A 23,925-nucleotide genomic window follows, 5' to 3' on the forward strand; every position below is an offset into this window, starting at 1 on the left:
GAGATATCTGAGTTTTCCCCATTGTTTTGTGTTCCTTTGTCTTTGTTTTGAAACAGTCTAACCATGTAGCCAAGGCTAACCTGAAATTCTGCATCATTCTGCCTTTTCCTCTGCCTCCTGAGTGCTGGGATTACAGGCACATGCCACCATATCAAAGAACATGGAACAGTAATAAGTGCTCAAGAAATATTTGAATGAAATCAGTAAGTTCCAGGGTATTTAGATTTGGTTTTTTTTTTTTTTTTTTTTTTTTTTTTTTTTTGCACATAGTATTTTGTATTTTGTTTTTCTTTCCAAATCACCCAAAACCCTACTATATTTCAGTAATCTTGTAACTGGTCTTTCCATTTCTGTTTTGTATTCCCTCTGTGTTCACCTGTATGTTAATGCCAGATTAGTGAAATCCCATGCTTTGGAATATCTTTATAAAAAGTTTCAATCCTAGTTGGGCATAGTGGTGCACGCCTTTAATACCAGCACTCGGGAAGCAGAGGCAGATGGGGTCTCTGTGAGTTCAAGATCCACCTAGTCTACATAGAGACTTCCAGGACAGCCAGAACTACATAATGAGACCCTGTCTTGAAAAAAAAATGAAACAAAACAAGAATTTCAGTCCTTTGCTATTATCTAAAGAATATGGTTCAAGTTCACTAGTAAGAAAATCATCTTTGGAGAAGATATAACCATACCCATATCAACATTAAGTAACAGGCTCTGTTTTAGAACAAAACAAAGCTAATAAAAAGTTTAGAGTAGAGGCTGGGCTCAGTGGTTTAAGAGTACTGCCTGCTTTTCCAAAGGACCAGAGTTCAATTCCCAGCACTCACATCTCCCATTGGTTCACAACAGTCTGTAACTCCAGTTCATGGATTGGATGTCCTCTGGTCTCTAAAGTTGCCAAGCACACACATGGCACACAGACATCATGCAGGCAAAACACCCATGCACATGAAATTAAACTAATTCACATTTTTAAAAAATGGTTAGGATAAATGGCAAGTCTTCTAGCACAGTATCTGCTTCATAGCAGAAGTTTGATATATATTTAAAATAATTTGTTGGATATTTAAAGTAGTTTATTTGGATGCCTATTTTTGTTTCACAATAATTCAACTGGAAGCATTGAACTTCATAGCTGTTTCACTTGAAGCACAAAATCAAATTAAACTGAAAAATTCTTTGTTACATGTATTTTCTCTTTTTATACTCTCTTTATAGGTCATATGTAAAGTCAGATGTGCCACTGAACTTGACAAACACAAGTAAGTTTCATGAGTATCAAGTTTTCTGTCTGAAAGATCTAAAGGGTTAATTCATTAATATTAATATTTAGTATCTAAAATATGTAAGTAATTGTTCCGGTTTATTTACTTTATATATATTGGTGTTTTGCCTGCATGAATATCTGTGCATCACATGTATGAGTTACAGACAGTTGTGAGCTGTCATGTGGATGCTAGGAATCAAACCCAGGTCCTCTGGAAGAGCAGCCAGTGCTCTTAGCTGCTAAACCATCTCTCCAGGCCCCCCAAGTAAATACTTTTACCAGTCAGTTGATAAAGGTAAAAGGCTGAGGGTGCCTTTGCATTCACTAGATTGGTTCAAAGGCATTAAGTCCCACAGTTCGTTTTCTCCCCTTAGCTGTGATGCCGTGATGCCCATGCTCATTCCCTCCCTCCCTCTTTCTCCATTTTATCCCCTACCCCTTTCCCACCTCTCTTCCTCCTGCCCCTCCTGGAATCCACATAAGCAAATCTAGTGAACACAGAGTTTCCTGAGCTAAGCACTTTCTGTACTGATTAATCTCAACAGAGCCCACAGTAAATGAGTCAAGAGACATGAGTTTCAAACCCAGTTCTACTAACTCATTTAATTTTTCTATGCTTTGGTTTCCTAAACTATTCTAATTCACTACATAGCATAATTTTAAGATCTTTTTTTATTTGAAGGTATATAACTATTCTTTCTATTATTTGGTTTAACATGCCACCAAATGTTGTAGCACATGCTATAATCCCAATACTGACGAAACTAAAGGAGGAAGACAATTTTGAGCTGCATAGCAAGACCCTGTCAAATGTTTTTTTAATGTAACTAAAATTTTTCAAACTAATATTTTTTGCTTCACTTATATACTCAACAGTTTTCTTATTACCAATTATATATTGCATTATTACTGATTACAGATTCATCATGTGTAAATTATCTCCAAGGGCAGACAGTTTGTGATGTCTATTGTTGAAAGCAATCCGAAATAGAAAATGCTAGAATTTGAGGGGAGAAATGTATTTGACCTGGGATTATTTTCACAGAGATCTGGTACCTGCTAGTTGGTACAAATGGCTACAATTTAAACGAGTTTTTATGGTGTGTGCTTGGGAACTACATATTCTGTTCCTATATTCTTTATTGGTCATATTTCAAATACGTTTGCTATAGATAATCAGGCCATAGGCTCAAACATTATTTAAAACACATTTCCTACTAGGTGGTTGTGGCATGTTCCTTTAATCCCAGCACTCAAAAGGCAGAAGCAGGTAGATCTCTGTAAATTCAAGGTCAGCCTGGTCTACTGAGAAAGTGCCAGGACAGGCTCCAAAGCAACAGAAAGAAACCTTATCTTGGGAAAAAATAAATAAAATACTTCCCATAGCTCTTAAAATACTGTGGCTTGCCTTTAATCCCAGCACTCTAGAGTCAGAGGCAGGGAGATCTCAGTTTGTGGTCTACAGAGTGAGTTCCAGGACAGGCAAAGCTACACAGAGAAACCCTGTCTGGAACAAGCAAAACAGCAAAAATTAATACCATGATAAAATTAATTAGGCACAGCACATTAATTTTCTAGACAAATTTTAAAAACATGGTAATTATGAGAATGTGAAGGTCAATGCAAATACACTCAGTAGTTATAAAAACAAAAACTTCCTGATTGCCTGAAATGGTGTTAAAATGGTTCAATATTTTCTTCAGTTCTATAGGTCAGCATTTATTTTAACACATGAGATTATTTCTAAAGTAAAATTTTAGAATCTGTGCTATTTTGAAATAGTTCATATACTAAGTTCATAAGGGTAAACATAAAGTCACTCTGAGAGATTACTAAATTTGTATGTAATGAAATTGTATTTTAGGCTGAAAGCATTCTTGTACCTGAAATAACACTAAATCCTTAATAATTTTATAAACATCAAATAATTTTTTCTTTCAGAATTCTACTGCATTTGGGTTTTATACTGGCAAGCCTCCTCTTCTTAGCAGTGAACTTGACCTGTGCAATGCTAGTTCATGGAGATGTCCCAGAAAACCAGTTGAAATGGACTGTGTTTATTCGAGCATTAATTAATGATAGCTTGTTTATTCTCTGTGCCATCTCTTTAGTTAGTTACATATGCAAAATTACAAAAATGTCATCAGCAAATGTCTACCTCGAATCAAAGGTAAGTCTAGTTTCAAATCCTAATCCTTTGAATCATATTTTAATAAGAAATTGTGTTGCTTCTTTGAATAGGTACTCTAAAGGCTGTCACATTTTTAGCATAAAAAAAGAGTTGTAGCAATTAAAATGTGTTCAAATTTTGGTTGTGGGCCTTAGCTTAAAACAGCTAAGCCATTACTCTAGCCCAGAATTCAGCTCTTACTAAACTGTAATTGAAGAATTTTTTGTGATCATGCATTAGAGACTGGTCAGATGAAATAAACCCAAACAAATAAGAATAAATTAATAAAAAAGCATCTTATGCTCTCTGGGGACAATTCACAAAGTCATGGTGGTCCCACATTTGACATATGTCATGGGCTTTCCTACAGTACAGGCTCTCACAAAACTAGATTGTTTACCTTTATAGCAAGGTTGGGAAAGCACCAAGATCCACACGTGATCTGTGTCCAGCAGACCTCAAGGGGTTGGTGCTGTTAAGACCTAAAGTTCTTGTGAACTTGTCTAAAACACAGAAGCACCTCAGCAGGCCTTCCAGCGGCTCCACATGGACCAAGTGTGTCTGAGAAAGGTTCAAGCATACCTCCTTATTGAGGAGCAAAAAATTGTGAGCATGTTGAAGGCACAAACACAGAATCAGAAAGTGAATAAATAGGAAGCTTTCCTAAGTAGTAAAAATCAAGGCATGTCCTTAAAAAAAAGAAAAACATCTTATAAAACTGTAGAAAGAACTTGACTTTGTCCAGTAAAAGCAATAGTATTGCCATTAAAAAAACTTACCAGATAATGTGGGGGTACACTTGGGTTAGCAGTGTAGATATGCCATGAAGATAAAATACCACTTATTTGCATGATGGTTTAAAAGGGTTGCTTCACTCTATATTATGAAGTCCATATGATACTTGAAACAGTCATGCCTTGTTTTTTTTTTCTTGTTTTGAAAAATAAGTAGATGTTAATTCATTAATAAAAAGCCATGGAAGTGTCTACTGTCGTTGGATAGTGAGTGTCTTACCACAGTATGTGTGGCATTGAATGTGGGTTTGTAGTTATGTGGTATTTGGGGTGTGGAATGAAAATGTATGTATGTATGTATGTATGTATGTATGTATGTATGTATTCTGAAGAACTTAAACAATTTTATCTTCTCAGACTAACAGCTACATTCAGAACATTATATGTTATAGAGAAAGTAAAACCAAATTTAGAAAATTGGTTCTCTAGAGGAATGCTACATACATACATGTATACATACATGCATATCTCCAGCCTTTAAAATCACTTCCCCAAAAGAACCTCTGCTGAACGTAGGCAGCACATCATCTTGCTTTTAGCTTCTCCTTGTAAAATCACAAGGCTCAGTGTGTGTGTGTGTGTGTGTGTGTGTGTGTGTGTGTTTGCTCTCCTGTAATAATATGCAGTAATGGCCATTTTGATCAACCAGTGTTAATGAGCTGCTACCTCTTTGGTTTTACATCAGTTCTTGCTGTCCCTAAGAATGTTTTCTCAAGGCTCAGATTGGTCCTTTGCTTTCTTCTTTCTATTCTTCTTCCTTTACACACTTTATGATAATAATCTCTCAGCCAAATCTTATGTGCCTTGCTTTTTAATGACACGTGGTATGCTACCTGTCTGAACTATATTATCCAGAATGCCTTTCCCTTTTCTGGAGCTCTCTTTGTGTTCCTCCTTTCCTCACCTAAAAGACCTAATTGAATTCAGCCTCTTCTCTCAATCTCCAGAATCAAGTCTAGAAAACTTGACTATCAGACTTACCCTGAAATTTTGGGTTACTCAGAAAATCTCATTTCCTATGAGCTGCCATTTGTGTGCATTGTGGGGGGGGCTGCCATTTGTGTACATTGTGTGTATATGTAGGGGGCTGCCATTTGTGTACATTGTGTGTATATGTAGGGGGCTGCCATTTGTGTACATTGTGTGTATATGTAGGGGGCTGCCATTTGTGTACATTGTGTGTATATGTAGGGGGCTGCCATTTGTGTACATTGTGTGTATACGTGGGGGGCTGCCATTTGTATACATTGTGTGTGTATGTGGGGGGCTGCCATTTGTGTACATTGTGTGTATATGTGGGGGGCTGCCATTTGTGTACATTGTGTGTGTATGTGGGGGGCTGCCATTTGTATACATTGTGTGTGTATGTAGGGGGCTGCCATTTGTGTACATTGTGTGTATATGTAGGGGGCTGCCATTTGTATACATTGTGTGTATATGTAGGGGGCTGCCATTTGTGTACATTGTGTGTGTATGTAGGGGGCTGCCATTTGTGTACATTGTGTGTATATGTAGGGGGCTGCCATTTGTATACATTGTGTGTGTATGTAGGGGGCTGCCATTTGTGTACATTGTGTGTATATGTAGGGGGCTGCCATTTGTATACATTGTGTGTGTATGTGGGGGGCTGCCATTTGTGTACATTGTGTGTGTATGTGGGGGGCTGCCATTTGTATACATTGTGTGTATGTGGGAGTGGGGCTTTCAGTAAAATGAAGCCATTTCCCCTTTTGTGTCTTTGTCAGAGTTTAGAATGTAAACACATTTGTCTCATGAATTGACATGGGTAAGAGTAAAAACAGGAATAATTGAAGGTCAAGGATCATGCTGCCTGGATTTTACTAACTCAGAATTTAACCTCTATAACTCTTTCCATAGCAGCGCTATAATGATAAGACAGAAATGTGTGGGAAATCATGGCATCTGAATGGACACTAAAAATACAAAGATTAGCTGTTATGGGGGGGGGGAGTCAGACAGGGTTTCTTTGTGTACACCAAGCTGTTCTGGAATTCTCTATAGATCAGGCTGGCCTTGAATACACAGAGATCCTCCTGCCTCTGCCTCCCGTGTGTGCCACCACCTGGGAGCTGTTATTATTTTTATCATTATGTTTTGGCATAATTTATAGATGACTTATTAGAGAATTGAAAGAAAATTTTTCAGATAACTATTTAGGGAAAAGTTGTTCTTTGGTATTTTTGTTTGTTTTGTTTTAGCTTCCCTAAATATTGTTCATTAGCCAGTTTTATTTCCACCAGACCAGCAGTCTCAGCCTGACTGATAAAGCTTGGCAATAAGAAAGCATATAATTTTACAGTTTTAAAAGAAACAGGAGTGCACTGCATGTAGTTCAGTGGTAAGATGCTTGTTCAGTGTACACAGCCTTGGGTTCCATCCCCAGCACTGAAGCAAACATGCAGCAATAATGCTGCAGTGATATTTATATTTAGAACTCAGAATAAATATAACTTTGTGTCCTCCTTCCTCTACCATAGAGCAGTAAGGAATTTTCTCATGTTATTAAAAATTTATGACTATATAACATTGTATTATATATCAAAGTTTAAGTCTTGTTGGATAGCCCTTGAAGTCATTTTTTTTAATATCAACCTCTCAATTGTTATTTTTCACCACAAAATTGGAGTAAGATTGTAATTGCATCTCCAACTTCCTTTACAGAACCCATAAGTGTCTTTTATGTTCTCTTTTTTAATTACCTAATTTAGATTTCGAGCAGCTATACCAGTACTGTTGTTTGATTCTCTTTTTCAAAGAAGACTTTTACTTGCTTTTAAAACAGTCATTACTGAGAGAGACAGGGGTTGTGGCACATGCCTTTAATCCCAGTACTTGGGAGACAGGTGCAGATGGATCTGCTAGTTTGAGGCCAGCCAGGGCTGTGTAATGAGGCTTTGCTATTTTATAAAAAAGTAATAGTTACCTAGAATTGGATTATTTATTTCTGTTCTTTCAATGTTTTCCTTTGTTTGATTTTTCACTTATTTATATACTTACGGCTGCTACCTTGTTCTTTATCTATGTGCGTATATAAACTATAAACACTTCATTCTTTTATAAACTAATACAATTAGAACAGTGTGTTTCCAAGAAATATTTTTGGCAGTTTTCCATAACCTTAAAATATGATAGCAACATCACTCATTTAACAAAACTGGGAGAGGCTGGAGAGCCAGCATAGTGGTTCAGGATGCATACTGCTCCTGTAGAGGACCAGAGTTCAAATCCCAGCACCCATGTCAAGCAGCTCACAACTAAAGCCCCAGGAGGACCCAATGTCTCTGTTCTCAACAGACACCTGCACACATATGCATACACACAAAACACACATATACATAACATAAAAAGTAAATATTTAAAGATTAGGACAAAAACTAAGCTGAAAGAACACAGCCAGAGGCACCACATTTCCTGACCTCAAATTATACTACAAAGCCAGAGTGATGTGGCTTTCTTTGTGCTACTCAAATAAAAGCAAACACATAGATGAATGGAGTATAATAGAAGACTCAAAGATAGACCAACATAGCTGTGGACATCTAATTTTTAACAAAGTTAATTTTTAAATGCACTAAAAGAAGAGATATAGTCAACAATTTCTGAGTAGAACCCACTCATACAGGAAGTAGCACCAAGAATTGACAAATGAGGACCATGTGAAATTTAAAAAAAAAAACTGCACAGAAAAAGAAACTATTATCAGCAGAAGAAGGAAAAAAAAAAGAAACAAGCAGCCTACAGGACAAGAGAAAATCTTTGCCAGTTATAACTGAGACATAGATTTCATATCTAGAATATATAAAAACTGCAAGAATTTAATGCCAGAGAAACAAAACTGATGGTTGATAAATTGGCCAATGATATTTTTCAAAAGAATAAATAAAAATGGTCAATAATTTTTTGAGTGTTCAACATCTCTAGCCATCAGAGAAATGTAAATTAAAACAACTTTGAGATTTTATCTCACCTCAGTAAGAATGGTAAACATCAAGAAAACAAATGGCAAACACATGCTGGAGAGGATGTAGGGAAAGAGAGACCTTTATACTCTGATGGTGCAAGTGGAAGCCATGGAGGTTAGCCATTATGCTAATTAGTGTAGAGGTCCCTCAAACAAATACATCTACCATATGACCCAGCAATATTTCTTCTGGACATATACCCAAAAGATGCCATATCCTGCTGCAGACACATTTGCTCATTCATGTTTTACAATAGGAAGGAAATATCATTAACCTAGATGTCCATCACCCAGTAAATAAATAATGAAAATATATATATATACAAATTGATTTTATTCAGTTGTAAAGAAAAAATGTGATATTTGGTTGAAAATAAAACAATAGAAACCAATATATCCTGCATTCAGTAAGCACAGAAGGCCATATTATTACCAGATAAAAACAGACTTCCCAGACAAAGAATCGTACTGGAAGTAAAACTACATATTTTATCAGGAAGCAAAGAATATTAGCAAATACAAAGGGTACATTTCGTCAAGAAGACATAAGTGTGAGTATAAAGCTAAAATAGTCAGAAATAGTGGGAAAAATAGGCAAGCCAACAGTCATAGTTGAATACCCCATAATCCTCAGTGATGATTGGAGATTACTAGATTTAAAACTGTGACCACTATCTGTGTCCTTAAGCTAATTGATGCCAGATAACGGGAATGGAAATTCCTTCAATTAAATATGAAATTGTCATCAAAGCAAATCATGACTAACTATTGTCTTTGTTAAGGTTTCTATTGATATGATAAAACACCACAACCAAAAACAACTGGAGGAGGAGAGGGTTTGTTTCATTTTACAGATCTTGAGTCACACTCCATCACTGGAGGAAGATAGGACAGGAACTGATGCAGAGGACATTGAGGAGTACGGATTACTGGCTTGTTCCTAATGGCTTGTTCAGCTTTCTTGTAAACTCCTAGGACCACCTACCCTAGTGTGGTACCACCCACAGTAAATAGGCTCTGCAGTCTCCCATATGAGTCAGTAGTCAAGAAAACATACCACAGGCTAGCCTGGTGGAAGCATTTTCTCAACTGCTGTTGTCTCTTCCCAATTGATTCTAGACTGTGTCAAGCTGACATGAAAAATAGCCAACACATTCATTAAACAAGTCATAACATATCCAGAAGGATTGGAATTAGAATATTCTCTACATATAATGTGATTCAATATTAATAACTAGATAGATAATGCAATCCTAAATAACCCATGACTAAAGGAATTGCTAGAAATTTAAAATTATGTCAGACAGAACATTGTAGGATACAGCTAAATGTTTTAAACACTGAAGAGGAAACATGCATTTAAATGCTAATGCATTTACATGGTATGTTAGAAAAGACTGGAACCAGTGGAATGTTGTCTCTTAACTATACAGGGGAGAAAGGGAATAGTAACAGAAATAAGTACAAAGTATACAGGAGGACAAAGATAATAAAGATAAGGATAGTAATCAATAAACCAGAAAGCACAATAAATTGAAGCCAAACACTGATTCTTGGAATAGATAACAAATTACAGTTCAAGTAACCCTTTAATTACTTGCACAAAGTCTAATCAACATAATAAAAGGGATAATAGTCATGAGGAAGGGGGATCTAACCATGTTCCATTATTTTAACATTTGAATATCAGCCAGTACAGTTCACTACATTGAGATAACAAAAGGACACTTGCATACAAGGAGGATGAGGTCCTGAGTTCCAATCCCCAGAACACTTGTAAAACTGGGTGTGATAGGGTATCTGTCATCCCAGTTTTCTAACTGGCAAGATGGGAGGCAGAGACAGGACAGTCTCTAGAAGCTGGACAGCCAGCTAGCCTGAGTATGCAGTGGCAAAACAACAAAAAGATCTCATCTCAGACAAGGTAGAAGGAAGGCAAGGACCAACAGCTGAGGCTTTGCTTCCTCCTACCTCTCTGTGTACAGTCTGCCTCATGGTGTTTACATACCCACACTCATTATTACAAACATCTTACACACATGCATGTGTCATACACAACATACCAGAGAGCTTTGGAGAAAAACCATATAATCATTTCAGTAGACACAGAAAAAGTATTTGACAAAAATCATTTAAAAAGATTTAACACGGGGGGGAGGAGGGGAACTACTAGATGGAGGGGATATATTATATGAGATAAATAATGTAACAACATTCAGTTAATTGGGAATAGAAGAAATTTCTTCTATTTGGTTAAAAGGGTGTCTATTCTTAAAAGACAATATCCTACTTAAATATTTTAGTCAACTTAAATATTAAATGGTCTATCCCTAAGACCAGGAGTAAAGGAAATATATTGGTAGATTTTTGAGGGTGTAATTCTATTCAGTATACCAAGGAAAAAAGATATAACATTGGGAATTAGGAAGAAGTATCCAGGTGTGATGGCACAAACCTGTAATCCAAATATTTAAATGACTGAGGTAGGAATATTTAGGCCATCCTTGGCTACATAATGAGACCCTGGCTTAAAAAGTAAGGGAGGGAGGGGAGGTTTAGTGGTCATAAGTTTCCTTAGTCTGCTTTTATCATAGAAGTACTTTTCCTTCCATTAAAACAGATAGTTTTGCTGATAGTAGTATTCCAAATTGACAGTTATCTTTCAGAATTTGAAATGCATCATAGCAAGCCCTTTGGGTTACCCCCATTGGATAATCCGATGGTGCTCCAATGGATCTGCCTTTACATGTGACTTGCTGTTTCTCCCAGGCCATTTTTAGTATAATTTTTTGTTCTGTAATTTAGCGTTTTAATTATTAGGGGGAGTTCTTTTCTCATCTTGTCTGCTTGATATCCTTCACACCTCTTCTTTATGGGTTGGCATCTCTTTTCCTGACTATGGGAAATTATTGTGCCTCTTTTGAAGGTGTTTTCTAGGAGTTGGGGATTTAGCTCAGTGGTAGAGCACTTGCCTAGCAAGCGCAAGGCCCTGGGTTTGGTCCTCAGCTCCAGGGGGAAAAAAAAGACAAACTAACAAAAAGACCAAAAACAAAAACACACACACACACACACACACACACACACACACAAGGTAACTGAAGGTGTTTTCTATGCCTTTAGAAGGAGATTCTGTAACCCCTAAGTTTGGTCTTTGCTGGGTCGCCTGTTATCATCTGTGTCCTCACTGGGTTATCTTGGTGCTTGCACTTGACTACAAGCTCAGATTCTGTTCTCTCCTTGATCCATCTATTGCTTAGACTTTCTGCAGAGTTTTTTTATTTGACTATTTTATTTCCAGACTTAAGACTGGTTTTTCTTCAATGTTTTCTTCAGCCATTTTGCTAAATTGCTCTTTCATTCCATCTGTAGCCTTCCTTGTTAAGCTGTTTGTTATGATCATCTTGAGTTCTTTTGGATTTCACCTAAATCATTTCTAATTAGATGTCATTAATATAGGGATAAGTAATCTTTGGATAAATAATGTTGTCTTGATTTATTGTTACTCAAATTGGGATTTATGCTTCTGTATTATTTCTTTGCTTGATTTATTTTTTGTGAGCTATATTCTTTCACTTGAACTATTTGAAGTGTTCAAGTGAGACTTCCATGTGGTAGTGTGAATGTGCAGTTCACTAAATAATTCCTTAGTCCAGGTCCAGGTACCTGGTGCATCCTGTATATTGTCCCCTTAAAAGGTTATAAACTGAGAGAGTGACCACAGGCATTTGATATCACCACTAAGCAATTGTCACAACAGCCAATTAATAGCAGTGGCCTCTTTGACTTTCATAACTGTTGAGAAATGAACAACTAAGAATAACATAGAACATGCTCAGATCTGAGTTAATCTCTACCTTATTTTTTTGAGACAGTGTCTCTCACTGAACCTGGAACTAAGCCATCTGGCAAGACTAATTGGCCAACTGGCCCCAGGAATTCTGCTTTCACATTTACAGCCCCAGGATTACAGGCATCTTCTCAAGTGGATGCTGGAGATTGAACTCATATTCTCATTACACAGCAAGCAATCAGCTAACAGAACCATCTAGCCATAAAGTCACTTAAAAACAAATGAACAAGCTGGTAAACTTGTTGAGTTGCATACTTTAATGTTCACAGATTTTTGCATGTCAGTCATACCTTATAATTTTTTCAATTAAGTTGATCTGAAAATCTGTGTGAAAAACCAAACCTAAAATGCTTAAAACAGTGGGATTTTTTTTTTCTGTAATTTTTCTGTGGTGATGAAAGTTTTCTACAGCTGTAATGTTCATTATGGTTCATTACCATAGATGACTGCTGCACCCTTAATGGTGATGACATAGCCATCTCATTTAAATATAAGTTCTCATATGTAGCTAATGAATATGTTGAATGGTGTGGAAAATGACAGCAAAAAAGAAAGAGATTTAGGATTCATTACTGTGAAACTTAGTCAAAAAGCTACAATAATTAAGACAGCTATTACTGGCCTAAGATAGACAAGCAGACTAACAGAATAGAATTTAGGAGCTGGAAATGGAGCAACAAAACTATGGCCATCCATTTTTGACAAAAAAGGCAGTAACATGCAGTGGGAAAAAAACAACCCATTCAATAGATGGTGCTGGCAAAACTGATGCCTACCTGCAGAAGAATGAAAATAGATGCAGTCTTATCACCTTGTGTAAAAATCAATTCAAAGTGTGTCAAAGAACAAGATTTTAAAACCTGAAATGCTAAAACTGTTAGAGGAAAACACAGGGAATGCTTTACTGAAGACACTGAGGTAGGGAAGGACTTTCTGAACAGAAATTCATCAGCACAGAAAGTAGTCCCAGGTCTCAACAAACAAAATTAAGAAGTTTCTATATTTCAAAAAGGGAGCTAAGATCCAGAATTTACAGCAAAGTGCAAAAGTCAACTACCCAGCAAATAAAACTGCCAGTCAACAAATGGGCTAATGAAACAGTTTATGGGGAAAAAAAAGAAACCCCAAAGCTATATTAATGTATTCAATATCCCTAGGAAAATGCAAATTAAACCCACTTTGATAGAGTACCTCACCCCAGTCAGAATGGCTCTCATCAGAAGGTTGCCCACAAATGTCAGAGGGGATGTGGGGAAAGAGGAACAATTATTCACTGCTGATAGAAGTGCAAATTAATACAGTGATTATGGATTAATTAAAGTATTAAAAGAACTACTTACTTCACTTTTAGGCATATACCCAGAGAACAGTATTTCCTATCATGGTGATATTGCCAGACCCATGTTTATTGCTGCTGGAATAGACATATTTTAGTGAGGAAATGGAGCCAATATAATGGAGCCAATATAATGTCCATCATTGTGAACTGTACATGTGTAGCATGAATTCTAACTGGTCTTAATAATAAAAGCCTGGAGTCAGATATTAGGGGGTGAAAGCTGAAAGGTCAGAGAAACAGAGCAGCCAGCCACTAGTTCCTGCCTCTGCTGAAACCTCAGACCAAAGGGACAGTCCTGTCCTTACAAATCCTCAGACTGAATGCCTTAAATCCCATCTCCTCCTGCTTTATATTCCTCTCTCTGCCCAACCATACCACTCCTATCTCTACCTACTTAGTGCTGGGATTAAAGGAGAGTGACTCCCAAGTACTGGGATTAAAGGTGTGAGCCATCACCACCTAACTCTGTTTCTCTTTTAGACTGGATAAATCTCCTGAAGCCCAGGGTGGCCTTGAACTCGTGGAGATCCATCTGCCTTTGCCTCCTGAGAACTGGTATTTAAAGATGTATGCCACCACTGCCTGGCATCTGTGGTTAACTGTGGCTTAGCTCTGCACTCTAATCTTCAGGCAAGCTTTATTTGTTAGATCACAAACAAAATATCACTACAAATGTGATCATGAAAATGTGCTTCATAACAAAATGGAATATTATTTGTCGGTAACAAAAATGAAATTTATAGGAAAATGGATGGACTGTGAATATATAATATTAATAAATAAGGTCACCCAGACTCAAAAGTAAATTCATGTTCTCCCTCATTTGCAGATCCTAGCCTATAATATATGTGTGTTTATATACAAACAGCTATAAGTGTGGACATAGTATCACATTTAGAAAAGAGTTCAAGAAAGGATAAGAGTAGACATGAGGAAGGACAGCATGAGGGTGAAGCACACATGAGATGTGAGAGGGGGTAAAAGATATTTTCCTACTTCAGCTCTGCCAATATGTAAGTCAGTGAAAATTAATAGCCTAAGCAAAAGCTCCGTGGCTTCAGAATAGCATTTCTGACAGAGAAGTTCACTGAGATGCATAGTGTTTAGGACAGCCAAGTGGTCATTTGAGCAGCAACTTACCATAGATGTATGATGGTTTTATTTGTGAGTTTATAAAGTGATTTTAAAAATAAGAATAGGCAAATAGATCAGTACAACAGAATAAGAACTTATACATCAAGTCACACTACATAGCATTATGATTTCTGATAAAGATAAAAGAAATCCAAATGGAAAAGGAATTATTTTTAACTAGTAGAGATAGAGCAACTAGATATGTACATGGAATATAGTAGAACCTCCTCAATCCATAATTCATATATCTACTTATACTTGTGCATATATACAGGTATATGTACATACATATATACATACATACATACATACATGTATACACACAAGTTCAAAGTGGAAAATTCACCCTTCTAAAAGAAAACAAGATCTGTACAAGTTGGACATAGGCAAAGATTATTTAAATCTTAAAGAGTAATAACCAAGAAAAACAAAGTTAATAAATTAAACTTTATTAAATTTAAAAATACCATCAAAAGGCAAGAGTAAGAAAATACAAAGGCAAACCACAAGCTTCAAAAATATTTACAATTCACATATCTGAAAAGGAGCTATTGTTGAACATTTATAAAAATCTTATACAATGCAGTTATTTTTTTAAAAGACATCCTAAGTTAAAAGGTGCTAAAATATTCGTATAGATTGTTCACAAATGTGCAAAAGGCCAAAAGAAAATAGTATCATTAGTAATCATGGAGAGGTAGAGTCAACCAAGACATCTCTACATATCCAGCAGTAAACCTACAGTTAAAAGCTTGCCAACCCCAGAGGATCTAGAACATGACAACTGCATGAAGCAGCTGAAACCGAGGCTTTGTTGAAAGTATAAAATTATACATCTGTGCTGGAAGAAGATGTGATCATTGCTCAAAGCAGTTGAAACTCTACCACTGTACAACTCAGAAATGCTACACTTGGGTGTCTGTTCAAAAGAAGTGAAAGCATATATTCACATAAAGATTAGGAGCGCTCACAGGAGCTGTGCATTAACAGAAATACACATGAACAGGCTGTCATTATATGCAAATTGATGTAATTATACAGTTAAGTTAGGATAATTAACTGCCCCAGTTTGCTTAGAGTTTTCTAGAGAGTGGGCCTTTCAAGTACTAAACCTGGAAAAGCCATGGTAGAACCTGAAGACTTGGTCACCCTCAGCAATGGCTGGGGTAACTACTGATGAGACTGAGACACAAACTGAATGAAACCTGTGAACAAGCCCATATTTGTTGATTCCCCTTACATGAAGCTCTAAAAGAATCAGACCTAGGTTGAAAAATAGAAATGGGAGTGTTTTTATCTAGGGATTAGCTGGTGATGAATAGCTGTTGGGAGCTCTGTGGACTGATGATGCTCCTCTATACCTTGGTAGAACTTTAGCAGACACAGTGGTTGCATCCTTTTTCATTTTTTAATCCTGAGCTTTGCGGGGTAACTCCCATTTGTTTTCTAAATCCCTGGTTTTCTTCCATTGTTTAATATAATTATGTCTATCAGTTGTTTTATGAATTGCTTCATTGTTGTTGGTTCTTTGCCCTTTTTACTCTTGAAAACAATCCTACACTACAGGTTTAAGCAGAGTTCGCCTATTTTATTTCAAAGTGCTAACTTATGTAATTCTAACCCCTTTCTGTTTTGTTCTTACTGTACTTTTCTTCAATTATATATCCCTTTAAAATCTAACCCAAGCAGGGTGCCGTGACACAAAGTAGTTCCAGCAACTCAGGAGGCTAAGATGGATTTTTCCTAGAGCTCAAAGAGTTCAAGAACATCCAGGGAGCATAGTGAGCTATTTTCTCATAATTTTTTAAACTCTGGATTGATTGTAGGTTGATGTTTTCATTAACTTGATGGGGGGGGAGTCAGAAATTAAAATGCATATTACTGAAGATTTTTATCTTTATATTTTTCAAACTTATTCCTTTCATATATTATCCAACAAATGTTTTGGTACAATAATATACTGGGTTAACTCAGAGTAAACTCTGCTGTCCAAGTTATTTTGTTTTGCTTTTTAGTTCTTTCTTTTCAGATACTTCTAATATATGCTGTTTTTATGAGGAAATCTGTTATAATAATGAACCTCGGCACTGCCAGAACCTATCTACCCTTTTATGAACAAACTTTTCAGTTTTTTATATTTATTTATTGTGTATGTTACATGTGCACACACATGTATGGAGGTCAGAGGACAAGTTGTGGGAGTCTTCTTTCCTTCCATCATGTGGATTCTGCGTATCAAACTCAGGACCTCAGAATTGGTAACAGGCACATTTATTTGGTGAGCCAGTATTTTAATAACTGTCCTTATCCTGAAATCAATCTATTTTAACCTACCATACAAATAAAATTTAATGTAGTCACCATAATTAAAATAAATAAAAGAAGTTAACAATTATGTCAATATGAAAATTTGGGAGCATGATATAATTAGATATTTATCTCTAGCCATAAGAGTCATGAGTGGGAAAAAAAATTATGGTTGGAGAGCAGACATGAATTTTGGTGAAATAAGGTGATGATCTCAAAACTGAAAAGAAGTTGGAGGTGGTATCTCAGTTGTAGAACTCATGCTTAACTTATATGAGGGCCTGGATCCAATCTTATGTATCAAATCCAAGCAAACAAAACCAGCATTTTTTATATGATGATACATTGATATTGAGGAGTAATCATTTATTATCTGGCTCTGAGAAAGATGATGAAGAAGCCATTATAGATAGAGAAGTACATACAATTTCAGTGTTTAGTAATTATTCAATTCACTGTATCTTTTTTTTTTTTTTTTTTTTTTTTTTTTTGGAGTGAATATAAGGGAATTTCTCAGAGTCCCAAGCCCTGCTATAATTTATTCCCATCTAGTGATTTGGCTGATATTTTGGGGGTGGAAATGGTTCCTCTGTGGCCACAATTCAATGGAATTTTTATTGAGCACACTGTATGCATGAGGGTTTATAAAGTAATGTGTATTCAAATTACTGTCCTCCAGGTAACCTGGACTTGAATGGGCTGTCAGGCCTGTGATCATGCAAATGTCTTAGCCTCACATTCACCACACTGAATCAGAAAACTTAATATTGTAGATCATTACAAAGATTTGAGTGTTCTGTGTATCTTTGTCTTTGTGATTTGTTTCAACTGTGATTTCAAACTTTTATTATAAAATAACAATTTTTTATAAAAAGTTTGTTCATGCTTTTGTCTGTAAAAAAAAAGAGTCATGAGTGGGGTGGTGGCAGAGTTGGGTATTTTTCACATACATCAATTAATATTGGTTTTAGTGCTATTGAACTCTTGATAAAATTTTGAAAAAAAATGAGTTTGATGTAATTGCCATAATTATAATAGGAATTGCATATATTATTTGTGCTTCTGGCAAATTGGGCATTTATATAAATTATACAAACTTTTTAGTTATTATAAATTTATTTTTAAAATATAGCCTTTATTACAATTTTAAAAGTTTTAGAGAGCTCCTTTCTTTAAAACATACACAATGAGTTAATAAACAAATAGTTAATAAACAAAGAGTAACTCACTTTAAGAACATAAAAAGAGCCAAGCATTGTAGAGCACACTTTTAATTCCAGCACTCAGGAGGCAGAGGCAGGTGGGTCTCTGAGTTTAAGTACAGCCTGGTGTACAAAGCAAGTTCCAGGACAGCCAGGGTTACATAGAGAAACCCTGTCCTTGAAAAAAAAAATGGTAAAAGATAACATCCATAGGTCTTCACTACTGAGATCCAAAGAAGAGAAATTCCAACAAAGGAACAAGTGTTAGCATCCGACATCCTAGTTGGAGTCCTAAAATCTGCACTTGAGACACAGTGGATTTTTTGTTCCCAGTGACCATTTTGTCACTGAAATCATCTTCTGCTGTTTTTTGAAAGGGTGAATTTAAACTTTCACAGAGCATAATACTGAGACATAACCTCTAGTATTTGAAATCATTGATTCCTATGGTATTGGACATTCAGTGAAGAGTGCCCGTGTAAGAAAATGTGTCCTGTGCTGTAAGAGTTAAGAAATTAACAACCTACGAGTCAGGCAGGGCTCTGCTCATAGAGCACCCAGTGAGAGACTCCATAGAACCGCAGTGCAGTTTATCCGTTCTGGCATGGAGTCAGAATTCAGAACAGCCCAGAAACAATCCTATATCAGGTTAATTCTGTTTCCCAGGCTGCAGAACAGTGCCGTAACACTAGGGCCATATGGCATTGTTTAAACATTGAATAGGTGCCATGCTTAGCTATAAGTCCTTATTCCAGGAAGATGTTCATCAATACTTATGATCATGAACCAGGACAAAAAGCAAAGAGAGCCCTCTCAGCTGGGCAGGGAGTTTCATGGCTTCAGATTACAATAAAAATAGGAAACAGGCTACCAAACAGGTTAACATATAAAATAGAGTTCAGATCTGGCCAGATAATTATAAACTGATCTTCTTAAATATCATAAAGGTCAGAAATTAGTTATGCTATGGGAGTACCACCCTGTGATTTGCAGGTCATTTAGCAACCCTGGACCTTGTGTGCTGTTCTAATTGTCCCTTAAAGCTTGTGACAATCGAACAAAAACTTCCAAATTACCATGTTGAATGTTTACTTGAAATGGATCAGTCTCTGGCAATGGTATCACCTCTTAGAATAATGTCTTTAACTCATTGGTAAAATATGGAGGATTGTGAAGGAAACCAACTGTATTAAAATAAGGACTCCAGGATGAGAGTCCCTGCAAACAGTAACATCACAGGCCTCTTCCTTGTACTCAATACAGTTGAAAACCATGAAGTAACAGGGGTTTCTGTGTCTGGGGAAATGGTAAAAGCCATAGTTTAGACTGTTAACCATTAAAGCACAATTGAGTACCTGGATTACTTTCTCAGTAACATAATGTCATTCAAAGGACTATCATCCATTCCCTAATATATTATATGGAGTAAATATGCAAGGAGCTGAACTTCTATTCCTGCCTTGTATCAGAAACAAGAAAGGTCTCAAATGGACTAGTGCTTCCATTTCTCCTTCCCCACTTTGATTAGACTACACTTATTAGAATCAGTTATGGCTCAGGTCTTTGGCCAGTTTGTCCATTCATGTACTACTGCAGGAATAAGGCAACTTTGGCAAGACAAAAACTTCAAATGCCATTTGGCAAGTGGGTGAAGTACTTACATATGTTAAACACAATGCAATTTGGGAGCAGGGGCTTAAGGCAGAATAATCAAGAGCTTACTTGAACAGGTGTCCACTCACTCAGCTTTCTGGGTGTGGAGGGACTTTGCAAGAGGTGGTTGGCTATGCTGTATGCAGGTGAACAGCTCGATCCCCGTAGCAAACATGCTGAAACTATGTCTGTGCTTCTCATTGCTATAGGGTATGTCTCTGTGCCAGACTGTCGTCGTCGGCTCTGTAGTTATTCTTCTCTACTCTTCCAGAGCTTGTTATAATCTGGTAGTGATCACCATATCACAGGATACATTAGAGAGTCCATTTAATTATGGCTGGGATAATCTTTCAGACAAGGTACGTGTCTGTCACATATTACCACCATTTGATACAGCTGATAAGTTAGTCTTAGCAAGAATGTTCAGTGTTTGGCTCCGATGTGGTTTTATGGCATCTCTGCTCTCAGTAACTGTTTAAAACTGTTCAAATTTTCCCATTTGCATATGACACCTTGGAATCACTCTTCAGAAAGTTTTCTTTAAAAAATAATTTATTTTGTAAATAATAATAGTGCTAGAAACCTGTTAATCATAAGCCTATTTACTAACTTTTTAAAGGATGGCAGTTTAATATCTCTAGGAAATTGTCATTAGGCAGAGAATATAGCTAATATCCTGTGAGAATGAAAGAACTGCATAAAATCTTAATACTTTGTTCAGTTTTATATATGTAAGTAATTACTTTCCTTAAAAATCTGTGTTTATCAGCCTTGCAAAGAGCATTTATGGTTCTTTGTGTCCATTTACTGTAACTCTCAGCATTGTAGCTATACATCCTTAGCTTCTCAGCACACTCCATCTCCTTCCTAAAAGTACAGTTTGACAATTAAATGTTGTATCTCCATATTAGTTTCACTTTGCCCGAATCCGGGGGATTCTAGGAGACTATTTCATTCATTGGCTGAGAAGATGGGCTTCTCATGTGTGATTCCATAATCCTTTTCCTGCTTCCCCTCTTCCAGAATCTGGTAGAATAGAAACAAATGTAGAGTAGCTCCAAAACTTATTTTAAATATCAGCTGTGCTGATTTACTTAGCATGTCTCATATTTCCACAGGCCTGACTTAGGCTGCTATCATGCCAATGGGGCAGCTTAGAACAGTAGTCCCTTATAACTAACCCTCTTCAGACAATGGTGTCTCAAATGGCATCCTTTTGCATTATCTAAGGACTAAAATTATTTCTCTAAGCTAATGCATTGAAAATGCTTTAATTGTCTTATGGTAGTTTTTTTGTTTTGTTTGTTTGTTTGTTTGTTTTTTAAGTATTATTATGCTCCTTGAAGGAAAAATAACCATTACATGAAAAGTCTCCCCCGCAAAAAAAAAAAAAAAAAAAAAAAAAAACCCACCCAAAATACAGCAAAGTTCAGTGCTTTTGTATTTATACTTAGTATATGTTAACTCACCCAGCCTGAAGCACTTGTGCAAGGCATGTGATTGCTTAAATATTAACCAGTGTAGAAATTGCTCTGCCATGCTCTGTGGACAGGCTCGTGATGACGGAAGTGGTGGAGACTACATCGTCTTTGGAATGGTCCTCTTTCTGTGGGAGCATGTACCAGCATGGTCGCTGGTACTGTTTTTCCGGGCACAGAGGTTAAACCAGAATCTGGTAAGACATCATAATATTCCCCAGAGCTCAATCTCATCTTTTTTAAAGCATGGAGTATTTATCCAGAGTTTCTATTGTAGTAAATCTGAGGCTAAAACTCCCATATTCTTGTCTCTAGCCTTCACCCTGTCTCTAACACTGTGTTCACAGGCACCAGCTGGCATGGTAAGCAGCCACAGCTACAGCTCCCGAGCTTTCTTTTTTGACAATCCAAGACGGTATGACAGTGATGATGACCTGCCAAGACTGGGGAACTCTCGAGAAGGAAGGTAGACATATTAGTCACTTAGGCTGATTTAGTATTGAAATTAATGGAAAAAACAACAACTCTGAGCTTTAACCCACTAAATTGGTGATTTGGTGTACGATCATGTACTGTAGCTTAACCCATTAGGTCTTAACCACATGGTACAACCTGCTCTATAAACAACTGTCAGCTGATCTGAAGCCAGTATGTCACTCGTTCTTAAAAAATGTAGGAATAAAATGGGATGGGACCATATCATCTCCAGACTCCTTATTGATTCAGAGTGAGAGCATGCAGTGTTGGGCAGGGAAGGATTGCTGTACAATGTGTATTTACTTCCTTGTCCCTAGTGTGACTCCAGATCCAAAAAAAAAAAAAAAAAAACAGTTCCCACGCCCTTGTGTTCCATAACTATCAGAAAGCCTTATCATACACCAACAGGACTCCCTCAGCTTTCTTTTTAATAACTCTAACTTCACCTGGACAAGTCACTTAACCTTTGTCTCACCTGTGAAGTAGGGATTATAACAGAGCCTGTCTTGCTGGCTTGAATTGAGGATTACAGGTACATTTACATACAGATGTGCTGAAACAAAGCGTAACACATAGAGCATATTACTGTTGCCAGGCACATTCTGCCACTTCCGAGAATCATGTATTTTTTGTGATATGTGTTACAAGTCAGAGATATCAGGTAGAAGCTGTTAAATTGTGTAGAAAGTCGGTGTTATTTTGCACATTTATTTTAATATATTTCTATGTTGTGAAATTCTTTGGAAATGTTAAAATGCCAGTGTGATGCCTTCTAATCACAGCCCTCTGACTTCTTTGCCTGTTTTGTTTGTTTTGTTTTTGTTGTTGTTGCTGCAGTGTATCAAACTCACAAAGTTTGGGCTGGTACGGCACCATGGCAGGGTGCAGCAGCAGCACGTACACAGTCACGCCCCCACTGAATGGACCTGTAACGGACACTGCTCCTTTGCTCTTTACATGCAGTAATCCAGATATAAGGAATCACCATAGCTTGTATGTAACTCCACAAAACTGAGGGCTTTCCCCACAGCAGGAGTCTTGAACTGGTTTTCATGAATGTGTATGTGTATTCAACATCTTTAAAAGCATCTACATCAACATTGCATCATCTATTGCAACTAGCAAAATCTGGAAATACAGCTGTGTTTCGTGGAGAACCTCAAAACACAGCTGTTCATTTTGACCTCTGCATAGTGAAATTCGAAGTTTGGAGGAGAGAGACTAGATGCTAAGGTACTTGATGACCTCAGAACCTCCTAACTTTGAATGTCCAACGCACATTTGCATATTTGCACTTTTACCTGTGTTCAGAAAGAATACTCTGCAGTCCCCAAAGCCACACTCGAGTATTCACACAGAACAGTATTGTACACCAGATGTGAAGGCAGTTTTTCCACAAAAATCAAAACCTAGAAATTCAGAGGTGTACTCTACATGGAACCCTTACTCAATTACAGCTTTCACGTGTGACCGACCAGTGCACAGACTTAAGGCTTTAAAATGCATCATTCTTTTTAAAAACATGTAACACTGAAGACAGCTTTTTAAAGCATGCCTTGAAAATAATGTCAATTGAAATCACTCCAGTATTTTAAACTAGTGATAGCAGAAACCCTCCATGGTGCTGCTGGCTGGCAGTGTTCTTTGTAAAGCCAGAGTAGTCTCTTCAAGAACAAAAAGCCAGTGGAGACAGTGTGGCTTTGAGTAGGACTGGTCAAGTGGCTGTTTTGTATGACTAAGGTAAGTAGCAGTGTAAGCATGATTCTTCCAGAAGCAATAGTGACTTTTGCATAGGGGGTTTCAGTAGAAATTCTTAGGACTAACTAAACAAGTTTACAGATGCATTTAAGGATTGTTCACTAAAAAAAAAAAAAGTGCTAGGTTAAAAACAGTATGTTTTCAAAAAGTATTCAATTTATCTAAAAGGAGATGATCTGAGCAAATCCTATCTACTGAGTCAAGACTGTTCTCAGGTAAATTAAATCACAAGACGTTTTGCAGTGAGCTGAAGTGCAATACTTTATAAAATGTATAATACCGCCTTTATTTTTCACATTTTATACCTTGTATATGGGCTTAGCCAAATTAAATTAATTCCAATCAATTCCAACACTGGATTAAAAAGCAAAGAAGAGAACTGTAAGAGGTATTTAGGACTTCATTAACACTGTCTTAAATATGTTCCTGTAAGCAGTGTGCTTGTGCACACATGTGCACTAAAACACACACAGAGCAGTAGGCCAAGACAACACAATTTAAAAATGCATTTTCT

At 36.8% G+C, this 23,925-nt stretch overlaps 1 protein-coding gene across 1 annotated transcript; it reads left to right on the forward strand.

Annotated features, from left to right (window-relative positions):
- Positions 1-1,218: 1,218 nt before the first annotated feature.
- On the forward strand, positions 1,219-23,121 carry LOC127216398 (G protein-coupled receptor 137C; the record flags this gene model as incomplete). Its single annotated transcript, XM_051177045.1, has 6 exons — positions 1,219-1,262; positions 3,209-3,437; positions 19,908-20,057; positions 21,251-21,373; positions 21,524-21,642; positions 22,491-23,121. Coding segments are annotated over 6 exons (843 nt in total), but the record flags the coding sequence as incomplete, so codon positions are not given.
- Between the last annotated feature and the right edge of the window lie 804 nt (positions 23,122-23,925).

This window comes from Phodopus roborovskii, unplaced genomic scaffold (genome assembly GCF_943737965.1).
Source record: "Phodopus roborovskii unplaced genomic scaffold, PHOROB, whole genome shotgun sequence".
NCBI lineage: Eukaryota > Metazoa > Chordata > Mammalia > Rodentia > Cricetidae > Phodopus > Phodopus roborovskii.